The sequence below is a fragment of the Malaclemys terrapin genome, chromosome 7, assembly GCF_027887155.1.
Source record: "Malaclemys terrapin pileata isolate rMalTer1 chromosome 7, rMalTer1.hap1, whole genome shotgun sequence".
Taxonomy (NCBI): Eukaryota; Metazoa; Chordata; order Testudines; family Emydidae; genus Malaclemys; species Malaclemys terrapin.
In genome coordinates, this window is record NC_071511.1 from 84,351,770 (window position 1) to 84,364,551 (window position 12,782).

Here is a 12,782-nt window from a genome sequence, read left to right on the forward strand (position 1 = left end):
TATTGGGTCAGTATATACGACCCTTGACTTGGGAATGGCAGAGGATAAGTGAGTTATAAAGGGAAGGGATCTCAGTTTAAACCAGAAATGACTAAAATACATCTTTGACTGGATCTATGAATAAATCTATGACTGGGTTTGGACAGTACTTGCTTTTTAGGCAAAACAATGAATGATGCAATCTGAAGCTGGTATTGCGTCATACATGATATGAATTGCATCATGTTATTCCTAGAAATCATGGATGATGCAATCATAACGAAGCTTACATCACTCTGCTGAACAAATTGCCCTATATCAGCTCTAGATTTTGATTTTGATTTTGCAAAGGGACACATTTCTGTTTAGCCAAAGTGAGCAGAGATGCCTTGTACTTGTGTGAACAGTGCAGATAACTTCTACTATGTTTGTGGTGAAGTGACTTTTGGATCACAAAAGCGCAGTATAACCACTATGGTTAAGAAAGCCTATCACCTTTATTTTGGCTGCAAAATTGGAGATCAGGACAAGAGATGGGCCCCACACATATGCTGCAACACTTGTGCAACAAATCTTCGCCAGTGGTTGAACAGGAAAAGGAAATCTATGCCTTTTGCAGTGCCAATGATTTGGAGAGAGCCAACAGATCATACCAGCAATTGTTACTTCTGCATGGTGCCTCCAGTTGGGAAAGGTGTGTCAAAGAAGAAAAAGTGGACTGTGCATTGTCCAAACATTCCATTAGCTATACGCCCAGTACCCCATGGAGAAGGAGTGCTGGTTCCTGATGCACCAGAATCATTCTCACTTGAGTCAGACGAGGAAGAGGATGAAACTTCTGGTCCTGAACCATCAATGTCACAGGATCCACATTTTCTCCCATCCTCCTCCTCTGAACCACACCTCACAACACAAGGTGAACTGAATGACCTTGTCAGGGATTTGGAACTTCCCAGGAGTAAGGCAGAGCTGTTGGGCTCCAGACTACAGCAGTGGAATCTCCTGACAGGTGATGTTAGGGTTTCCATGTTCCGTGACCGTCAAAAGGATCTTGTCCCATTCTTCTTCATGGAAGGTGATCTTGTAGTCTGCAACAACATCGATGGTGTGATGGCAGCCCTCCACATCGTTCACGATCCAGATGAGTGGAGACTGTTCATTGATTCATCGAAGACGAGTCTTAACTTAAACTTAAAACGAGCTGTTTTACTGCATAATGGCAATATTTTGCCATCAATTCCAGTTGGTCATGCAGTCCATATGAAGGAAACCTATGACAACATGAAACAACTTTTGAGGTGCATAAACTATGACCAACATCAGTGGCAGCTCTGTGGCGATTTGAAGGTTGTTGCTCTCTTGCTTGGTCTGCAGACTGGATACACAAAGTACTGCTGTTTTCTCTGGGAATGGGATAGTCGTGCAAGAGATTCCCATTACATCAAGAAAGATTGGCCACTCGGACAGTCATTGGAGTCTGGGAGGAAAAGTGTTCAGCATCCACCACTTGTTGAATCAAGGAAGATTTTGTTACCACCCTTACACATCAAGGCCATTGACAAAACACAAGCAGCTTTCAAGTACCTCCGTGGAAAATTTCCAAGGTTAAGTGAAGCTAAGATAAAGGAAGGTGTCTTTGTTGGTCCTCAGATTCGTGAACTTCTTTGAGAGGATGCATTTGACCATGCACTGCGTGGCAAGGAAAAGACGGCATGGAAAGCTTTCCAGTTAGTGGCAATAAATTTTCTCGGAAACAACAAGGCAGACAACTACAGGTTGTTGGTGGAAAACTTCCTCAAGGCATACAAAAGCCTTGGTTGCAACATGTCACTAAAGATACATTTTTTGCACTCTCATCTAGATTTTTTTCCACCGAACTGCGGAGCAGTGAGCGACGAGCACGGCGAGTGATTTCACCAGGACATTGCAACAATGGAGAAACGCTATCAGGGCAAATGGAGCCCATCAAGGCTTGCAGACTATTGCTGGACAGTGACAAGAGATGCTCCATTTAATGAATACAAGAGACAAGCCAAGAAGCGCTGAGTAGACACTGAATAGGACTAAACTATGTACAGAATAGTTTTTTGCCTTTTGTTTCATCATAAATTTTATTTATATAACCCTTTTGCTGATTTTTAAAGTGTTACATAAACAGGACAGGTGAAATATTATCATGTAAAGCAACCATAAACACATGAAAAGACCTACGTTTACAATTTATGATTAAAACTCTATCTACACAATATACCTAGACATAAACTGTAAAAACTTACATATCTTAGAAACAGTAGCCAATCAGTTGTTTTAATTGTCATATTTGAATTCAGCACATCAAAATACATAATAAATAGCACATTTTATCTCTGAAGCAGACGATTTCTCAAAAATTGTAGACCAGTGTTTTCAGTGAGAGGTGCCCAACAGCTATTTGTGCCTTTGAAAAACTACCTCATTCCTCTTAAGTGGTATTCATTGCAATCACAGAAGGGCTCAAGATGCAAAATTTGGATTTGGATTCCAATCAGAACCTCCCTCCCAATTAAGGGTGTTTGGGCTTTTCTCCAGAGCTAATCTCTAACAATCTGGTTCATTTGTAAGACTAAAAATCCAAAAGTATACACAGTATCTCCTAACCAAAAGTTGCTGTTGTGTTTGTATGAACACAGTGACCAGCTAGCCCTTCTCCAGGTTAGAAGAATTCTGCAGCAGCTTGGATTGGACAGCACTTGTGATGACAGCATTATCGTAAAGGAGGTGTGTGGTGCTGTTTCAAAGAGAGCAGCCCAGCTATGTGGAGCAGGACTAGCTGCTATCGTAGAGAAGAAGAGAGAAAACAGAAATCTAGAGCACTTGAAAATCACTGTTGGAGTGGATGGAACTTTATACAAACTACACCCACAGTGAGTACTTTGTTCCTCCTTTGCTTTAGTGTTGACTTAAGAGTCCATTAAGAAAACAAACAAAACTGTGTTCAGTAGTCTGTTTAGATTATAGAAACTGAAAGGTTATCCTCAAGAAATGAATGTGTATCCCTGCAGTTGACTTATTAATTTGGGCTAAGGATTGAAAATTGCCGAGAGAGAGGCTCAAAGCCAGGGCCGGCTCTAAGTTTTTTTCTGCCCCAAGCAAAAAAAATTTTGGCTGCCCCCTCCCCCCACTGCACCCTCCTGCCGTCCCAGCCCTGGGTCACTGGTAACTCGCTCCCCGGGCTGGTCATTCAGCAGGAATTTTAGATGTGCACAGAACACAGACAGGACTGGTTCCCATATGGTTACAGAACTGCAGTAAAGCAGAACAATTTTCAGCTTGTGTGATTGAAGGCTATCTGGATGCGCCTTTATTATTCTTTTGTTCCATTCTTTGTTTCTATGGGGAATTTGCTAATGCAATATCACTTTCTTCCTTTTAAACAAATAAAACTAAAACTTAATAATAATAATAATAATAATAATAATAATAAAGGTAATGGCTGTTGAAAATAGCAATTCCAGCCCTAATAACCACTGGGAAGCATTTCTTGCTCAATTTATTCTACTTTTTCCTACAGCAAGTTACAGTGGATCAGTATATTTGATTTGGGAGAAATGAAGTAACAGCTGCCCAAATTGAGCTTGAGCACTCCTGAATGTTGAGGGTGTTCAAATCTGGAAGGCAGGTGCTAGATTCCCTTTCTGAATATTAGCTAAATCTGGAAAAGAAAAGTCAATTTCTGCTTCCATGGCTCAAAATTGTAAATCCTCTTACGTGCCTGATACTGTATCTAAAGCTGCCCAGTCTAGTAGAGCCTCCCCTCCCTTACTTTTCATTTTAAATTCTAGTGGGATCCATGTACCTGCCTTGCTAGGCTTCAGATAGAGAGGTGCAATGTCCATTTAGTCCACCCAATTCTTTCTTTGGGGGAGAGCCCAGGGCTGGTGCGGCAGGAGGTGCAGGTGCGGGGGTGGGGAGGGAAAGAGCCCAGGCTGGGGTGGCAGGAGGTGCAGGTGGGGGCCAGAGCTGGGGCGGCAGGCAGTGCGGGTGTCGGGGGGGGAGAAGAAGAGCCCAGGGCTGGGGTGGCAGGAGGTGCAGGTGGGGGCCAGAGCTGGGGCGGCAGGCAGTGCGGGTGTCAGGGGGGGGGAGAAGAAGAGCCCAGGGCTGGGGTGGCAGGAGATGCGGGTGGGGGGAAGAGCCCAGGGCTGGGGTGGCAGGAGATGCGGGTGGGGGAAGAGCCCAGGGCTGGGGTGGCAGGAGATGCGGGTGGGGGAAGAGCCCAGGGCTGGGGCGGCAGGAGATGTGGGTGGGGGGAAGAACCCAGGGCTGGGATGGCAGGAGATGCGGGTGTGGGGTGTGGGGAAGAGCCCAGGGCTGGGGTGGCAGGAGATGTGGGTGGGGGGAAGAGCCCAGGGCTGGGGCGGCAGGAGGTGCAGGTGGGGGCCAGAGCTGGGGCAGCAGGGAGTGTGGGTGTCGGGGGGGGGGGAAGAGCCCAGGGCTGGGGCGGCAGGAGATGTGGGTGGGGGGAAGAGCTCAGGGCTGGGGCGGCAGGAGGTGCAGGTAGGGGGGAAGAACCCAGGGCTGGGATGGCAGGAGATGCGGGTGGGGGGTGTGGGGAAGAGCCCAGGGCTGGGGTGGCAGGAGGTGTGGGTGGGGGTGGGGGGAAGAGCCCAGGGCTGGGGTGGCAGGAGGTGCGGGTGGGGGGATGAGTCCAGGGCTGGGGTGGCAGGAGATGCGGGTGGGGGGGGATGAGCCCAGGGCTGGGGTGGCAGGAGATGCGGGTGGGGAGAGAACCCAGGGCTGGGGTGGCAGGAGGTGCGGGTGGGGGCCAGAGCAGGGGCAGCAGGGGGTGTGGGCGAGGGAGAGTCCAGGGCTGGGACAACACAGGAGTGCGGCGGGAGCCCAGGGCTGAGGTGGGGGGCGGCAAAAAACCTAGAGCTGGCTCTGTTCCTACCATTTACAGCAAGCTGCAGCATGAGGTTTCAGTTTTACACTCCTTCCCCCTCCCTTTCCTGTTAATTGCGGCCAAGGGAATGCTGGGAAATGTAGTTCTTTCCCTGCTCCAGGGCTGGCTCTATAGGCAGGGAGCTAACCAAGGAACTACAGCTCCCAGGGCTCCCTGTTGGTTCTCAGCTCTCATGCTGGATTCTTGCGCCCCTGCAAATTTGCCGCCCCAAGCACCTGCTTGCTTTGCTGGTGCCTAGAACTGGCCCTGCTCAAAGCAGTGCCTTCTTGTACTTTATTAGATCAAAGGAGCCTGACTGAAGAAAGGGAAACTTGCTGCTGAGGTTGTAATGATTGATTCTGAGTTAAACAGAAGAGCTAGTTTCCAATGTTTTAGCTTCCACAGCAAGCAAGCAATGAAGGTTTATCTTTTTAGTTAAATACATTTAGAAACTACCTAAACTCTTTTTATACAGTATAAATGGTAAGTCAACTCTATTCTTGTGCCAAGCCAACAGCTGCATCTGTCAAAGACTGTGTACCTTTCTGGTTCATTTAGCACATATATTATCCTTAACATTTCCTTTTTTATGGCCTTTTTGGATGCTTAAAATGTATTAAAATTCCAGTTAGGGGGAGAAACCCGCCTCCCCTCCCCCCAAAATCTCAGGCAAAAGGAAATCTTCATGCTGGAAACCTGTAACGGAAGAAGTTTCTAATGGTTCTAAATGAATCTTTGGCATTTTGGACCTTTAATATTTTTGGTGATGGCTTTGGCCAAATTTTTGCCAGAGAGGTGGCCTTGTTCAAATGGAAGATTATGTTAGTTGCTGAGGTTACATCCATGTTCCATGAATGAGGTCTAACGGGGGTAGAGGAAGGTGTAGAATTTGCTGCCAAAGTAGCCGCATCAGAAGACCCACTTTGCAGAAGGAAGACTGCCTATCATCCTCAATAGTTTTTAAAATATGAGGTTTCTCTGCTATATTCAGTTCATGATGGTAGGAAAGATAGGAAAACCGAAAATGAAAACTGTGACCAAGATGGGGAAGTGCCACTTTTTTTGTTTGCAGTTAAAATGTTTCCAGATTACATTAACTTTTCACACATTTTATAGAGAGGAATTTATAGTTGCCATCTCCCAACTGACCAACTTAGGCTATGGAAATGTTTCCATAGATTTAACTACTTTCTTTTGGCATCTCTTCTTCCCTTCTTTTCTCTTCTGAATCACCTGCAGTACAAATTCCTGCATTAGCTCCTGATGGGACTTCATCATCAGAACCCCTTGGCACCTAAAAAGCTCCATGTTCACTATTGCACCACTTGGAACAGGCAAAGTGAAATTTCCATAAAGTACGATGGGTGAGATGGCAAAGAGATGGCTAGTCTAGTGGCTCCACAGAAGGCCTCAGTGCTTCTTTATATGAAAGGAATTTGGAACCCAGTGTTGCCTGCTGCTGCGTGCTAGAGAGAGAACCATCATTAAGTGACATAAGGTTCTCTCTGAGGAAATGGGTCCTCTTCTCTCACAGTCTCACAGGATGGAAGAACTTGTTTCTGTTTCCTATTGTAGGAGGCAGAACATACTGAAGGGACGGGGGGGGGGGGGAGAGAACCAATGGAGGATGTTGATTGATGTGCTGTCTTATTTGTTTGGCCCCTTGCTTCCTAGAGGTGAAACAAACCTTTTTTTAGTCTGGGTTAGTGAAGAAAGGATGTGAACAACATGGATACACTCAGGATCCTGTATACCTGGGGGTACATTATGGTGGTCGTGTATGATAATCATTAGCATAAAATCAGCAAACTAAAAATTTCAGAATACACTACATTAAATAAGTGGTGATTTAAATAATTTATAAACAAGTAGAAATGATCACTCCATTTACACATTGTAACATGTTTTTGTTTTACTTTTAGTTTTTCTGGGATTTTACGGGAAACAGTGAAAGAAATGGCACCTCAGTGTGATGTGACTTTCATGCTGTCTGAAGATGGAAGTGGAAAGGGAGCTGCCCTAATTACTGCTGTGGCAAAAAGATTGCATAATGTTGGAGAAAATTAAAAACAAAGACAAATATTTAAGTACAGCTTTACAAGTGCATTGGAGATTTGCTCAGTGACTATACAAAATAACTTGGGTGGAGACCAACAAGAAATACCCACTATTAGCTAGCAGCTAGACTAGAACCGCCGCCAATGCAGAACAAGTCAAATCTTTGACCCACCATAACTTGGGTGGAGGTTGGGGTGTCCTGATGCTAGTTAGCACTGTGTTCTGGGATACCACAATAGACTCATTGCTGCAACATGACCGAATGCCATACATAGTGATATACAGCAGGTCACATAAATGTAATTTTTTCCCCCCCAAATCAGCTTTTGAAGTGCTTAATTGATCTCCTGCCCCACTAATGTTATCCTGTGAGTTTGTCACCCAGTTTTTCAGGGTTTTAGGGTTTTTTAGCCTTAGCTTGGTCTGCCTCAGTGGGTATCGAGATTCTGGTACTGTACATCTCTAGTGGGTATATTTGTTCATTTTTGTTTTTTAAAATAGATATACAAATTGGAATAAATTAATTAACTTTGTCCAATGAAACATTATGTTCAATGAAACATGTATTACTACTAGGGCTGTCAAGTGATTTAAAAAATTATCTCGATTAGTCGCATGATTGAAAAAATTAATTGAAAGATTAAAAAAATAATCAGACTGTTAACCAATAATAGAATACCATTTATTTAAATATTTTGGATTGTTTTCTACATTTCAAATATATTGATTTCAATTACAATGCAGAATACTAAGTGTACAGTGTTCAATTTATATTTATTTTTGATTACAAAAGTGCTATGCGAATGCCTGTTCTCACTTTCAGGTGACGTAAATAAGAAGTGGGCAGCATTATTTCTCGTAAATGTAAACAAACTTGTTTTTCTTAGCGATTGGCTGAACAAGAAGTAGGACTGAGTGGACATGTAGGCTCTAAAGTTTTACATTATTTTGTTTGAGTGCAGTTATGTAACAAAAAAAAGTTACATTTGTAAGTTGCACTTTCACGATAAAGAGATTGCACTTCAGTATTTGTATGAGGTGAATTAAAAATACTATTTCTTTTGTTTATCATTTTTACAGTGCAAATATTTGTAATAAAAATAATATAAAGTGAGCACTGTATACTTTGTATTTGAAATCAATATATTTGAAAATGTAGAAAAACATCAAAAAATATTTAATATTTAATACATTTCAATTTGGGCCTTTTTCTTATATAGAATTGGTATTCTATTGTTTAACAGCGCAATTAAAATTGCGATTAATCGCTATTAATGTTTTAATCACAATCTTTTGAGTTAATTGCGTGAGTTAACTGCAAGTAATGGACAGCCCTAATTACTACATTTTTTACTGTCTTGGTTCCAGACTAGTTGTAATACAGTGCACCCCACATACGGTGGACATTATTAGAAAGTGGATGTACTGTAGAAAAATCAGCTGCAGCCCATAGGAGAGTGTACTCTCAGCTGTTTCTTGGTCTCAGGCTCTTTCATGGCCTGGGGCCCTTATTTATAGCCTCTACCTGGGAATCAGATCCAATCACAAAATGCCGTCTTGCTGGATTGGCCAATTCCCAACACCTGCCTGCTGGGCTTCTCTTCAGAACAGGGCTGACTGCTCCCTGTAAGGTGGCTAGATAGCAAGTGTGAAAAATTGGGACGGGGTGGAGGGTAATAGCCGCTTACATAAGAAAAAGGCCCAAATATCTGGACTGTCCCTATAAAATTGGGACATCTGGTCACCCTAGCTCCCTGCCCCTCAGCCTTTAAAGGGACAGACCACCCCATTACACCTCTCTTTTAATCTCCGTGTCCCAGGAATGTTTTCTAGAACGAGGCCACATTAATTTCTCTAGTTCTTGTTTTCCTTCTTGTCTTTCCTCCCAATCAATTTTAAAAAATCAGATTGTTTCCATGTTGTGGAAATGTTTCTCTTTCCATCTTTCTTAGTCCCCTGGCTGCTGATCTGCATGTCTCCAATCATGCTAAATTAATTCTTGTGGGAACAGCATGTTTTGTTGCTCACTCCAAAAGTGACTCTTCAGTGACATGGGTTGAGCAGCAGACACACAGGCTGATGTGAACTTTTTAAACCTATCAGTAGTACCTGAGCTCAGCAGGCGGGCAGTTGATAAAGATGGTTTATTAATGGGCAAGAGCCAACGAGCGGGGGATGAAACAGGAATGCCTGTTTTATATTTATCAGTGGGACATGGACAGTAAAATAGGCTGAGATTTATAGACATCTTGAAAATAGTCAATACCCTTGGGTGTGACTTGAAAAAAATCACACTCTTATTTAATGGATTGCCGAATGAAATGAAATAATATGTAGCACAAAGAATAAAAATGACAAACCTCTGGTTTCCAATCTCAGCTGCTTCCATACCCTTTCAATCCTCTGTTCACATATATTCCTGTGTACTTGTGCTGGGAGCACAGCAAGACACAGCATTTGTGCTGACAGCAGGATGCCTGTAGCGGACATACTCTAGGGGCTTGGATGCATCCATAACTATTGTGTACTGTCTTAAATAGTTGGCTTCATGTTAACAATAATATAAAAACTGAAATAAGACTGAAAATTTAAGCCTAGCAACAATGAATCACATTTTTTAAGATACATTCACTTTATATTTTTTATTTTTTAAAAGCTGGTCAATAGCATCTTTCACTGTGACATATTGCAATTACCGAATGCATGAAAAAAATAAAACAAATTAATGAAATTGAAAATGATTTTCACTTGCTAAAGAGCTAATATATCATTTTTGTTTCTGGGCTAGCTGGAGAAGGTAAATGCATATTTAATATTTAAGAACAGACTACTCACGCAATCATATTACAAACAGAAGCGTATGCATCACATGCATGTTTTCATGATCTCTTACAAGTAGTTTAATAATTTTACATTTATTTTCATTATACCTTTCTTCAGATTTAACAATACCACTTGATCAGATTTTCCCATGAAATACTGCCTCTTCAGAGAAAATTACTTTTAGTAAGTAAAATAAGTAGGCACTATTTGGAACCAACTTTTTCAAAGCAATGAGCAGTGTAAATCATGTGGTGATGAGCATCTTAGAAAAACATTAGATAGGGTGAGTGGGTTTCTTCTTTCAAAGCTATAGGTACTAATTCAAACATACTGTATAGTACTCCCTACTGAAAAAAGGTGGGCAGTTGGAAACTAGTGACCTGCATCAAATCTTTTTTATATACATTCAAATGTTGCTACAGGAATAATTACATGATCCCTGCATAGCCAATTTTAACTTCAATAGCAATCCCACAACATCAGCTGACTCAAAAGTATCCTGGCTATATATGAGGATGAATATTTGATTTGTATTAGTTTTGTATAGGAATACTAGCAATTGTCAGGCCATAATGTTAGCGTGAATATTTAAAAACAAGTAGGTATTAACTGGGGAAAATAGAAATGGTCAATGCTGCCACATCCTGAGTCCACACCCAACGCGGGATCAGAGGAATTAAAATGACTGCGGCCTTTAGGGAAAGAATTGCAATGTTCCCCTGACAATGCTGGGACCTGATAGCTCCTCTATTGGGTCCTGCTAAACTCTCGTACAAACGGACTTAAACTCGTATTTATGTCCCAGAGTGAAGAATGCTCTTGTGAGAAGTGCAGTGTGTTCTGGACTATCGGTACTGGGGAAACCCCAAAGTGCAGAGGAATCTGAATGGAATTGTGGGACTCAGTGGAAAAGCTACTGGCTCCCACTGGAGGGAGATGGGTCTTGGCCGGCTCCCACTGTCATTGTGAAGAGGGGGGATTCATTATAATCCCCTCAGAGAGGGGAGATATATAGGGGAGTCTAGTGGTATATGATACATTCCTAGGTTTAAAGAATCACTTTTAGAGATCCCCTATTTTATTTATACAACTGTTGGTTTGATTTCTATTAAAATATGTAGGATTTTCCTGTAAAATTATAGGTAATATTCATTGATTTAAAAAAAACCTAACAGTCCCTTTAATCCATTAAAGATGATGATAGAGATGTGTGTACCGGCAACGGGCATATTACTTTGTTGGGAAGTAGGAGCCTAAGGGTTGATCTACACAGTTTGAGTCCCAATTTAACAAAATCAGTATAGTCAAACTGGTGCAAAACCTTTATATGGACACTCTTATTTTAGATTAGAAAAGTCCTATTTCACTCTTTTTTGTATATAAATAAGCCCTTAGAAACTGGAGCTGAGTAGCGTACACCTCAGCTGCAGTGTGTTTTTCCTGTAATATGTTAGGCCAACAATATGAAATTTTTGTGGCTTCATTTTACACTTAGTGTAGGTGTTGCGGAATCCGATCATGTGATCACAAAATGCTGCTCACACAGTAAATGGAAATCATTGTCTAAAGATATCTCAAAATGACAAGGACACTGTTCTAGTCCACATTTAGTGTAACCTTCATTTAAGCAGCAGGGACACAGTGAATCCAAACACTGCCCACACAGATATGATAAAACGTCAGCAGAAGAATGATATGTCATAGCAGCAGGGGAGGTTCTGATTTTTGAAGGTGGGTAGGGAAATAACAAGGTTCTGATGTGCAGTCTCTCGCTCTCTCTGTCTTTCTCTAAAGAGATGAGGATTGGCAACTATTGGGCTATGGAAAGGCGAGGCGAGGTACTTCACAGTGATTTCCTAAAGAGCCTGCTAGCTACAGCTTTTAGGATCTATACACTTCATTACTTTCAGCTTACTCTAAAATAAGATAAATTCTTCTATAACCAGCTAACAATATGGTACATTGTTTCTGATAATGCCAACATAAAACGTGAAAGGAATGTTGCAAACTTGCAGTCTCACATGTACATGTTTTAAGAAGCTGAACTAGTCTCTAAGGTGCCACAAGTACTCCTGTTCTTCTTTTTGTAAAATCCTTTACACAGCACACACAGCAATACAGTCTTTTGCTTTAGCTGGGATTTAAAATAAGAAAACTTCAGATGAATATCTGTTACCCAGTACACAGTACATTGAAAAAGTATGCAAATTAATTATGTATATAATTAGCATATAAACTCTTGCAGCAGTTTTGCAATAAAGTGAGTTACTTCAAGTTGTGTCTGTGTTTTGTGCTTCCTTCATTCTGTTTTTTTACCATTCAATATCTTTGTGGGGTTTTTTTGCTTCAGGTTCTTTAGTGTATCTTCCCTCTGATTAATGTAGTTTGCATACTTTTTGAAATTGCCACTTTTTTTTCTTGGCGACAGGAGAGCTGACAATTGTAGGCTTGATGCAAAAATTACTGGGCGAGGTTCTATGGCTTGTGAAGGAGGTCAGACAAGATGAGCATCATAACTTCTTCTGGTCTCCAAACCTATGACTCTGTTAAAGAATGGTCTCAAAGATACCTTCCTCTCCCATTTCCCCCCTTCTCCTTGCTATTTATCCTGCCTTGCATGAATGGATGTACACTGGCTACCAGAAGGTTGTTACATTTGCTTCTGATTTAGAATCTAGAGTAAGCGGGTGTAATAGTTCACTACTGAGATGTTTCCCTTGGTAACTCTGACAAACCAGTGTTCAGAAGTAAATATAGGATCACTTCTAAATCCTTTAGAAATCCCTGATTATAGCAAATTGCTGAATATATCATCTTGGGAGCTCAGTTTTATATAGGATTAGAAGAATTGTATAAAGAAGCGTAGGGCCAAAATGTAGGGGTCCTCAAAACTTAATACAAGAAGAAATGTTTTCATGATGTTTCTTTAGATTTCAGTGAAAATACATGTTCCTGGGGGATTTAAACATTCCCCTGTGGTGTTAGGAACCCAAACACAATGGCA

General features: G+C 41.8%; 1 protein-coding gene across 1 annotated transcript in view; it reads left to right on the top strand.

Moving 5' to 3' along the window:
• Positions 1–12,052, top strand: part of LOC128840963 (hexokinase HKDC1) — a 50,905-nt gene extending 38,853 nt beyond the window's left edge. Inside the window, exons 17-18 of the mRNA XM_054035576.1 lie at positions 2,649–2,882; positions 6,820–12,052. Coding sequence (XP_053891551.1) covers positions 2,649–2,882; positions 6,820–6,964 — 379 coding nt within the window. The 3' untranslated portion in view covers positions 6,965–12,052. The remainder of the gene's footprint in view (positions 1–2,648; positions 2,883–6,819) is intronic.
• Positions 12,053–12,782: the final 730 nt, after the last annotated feature.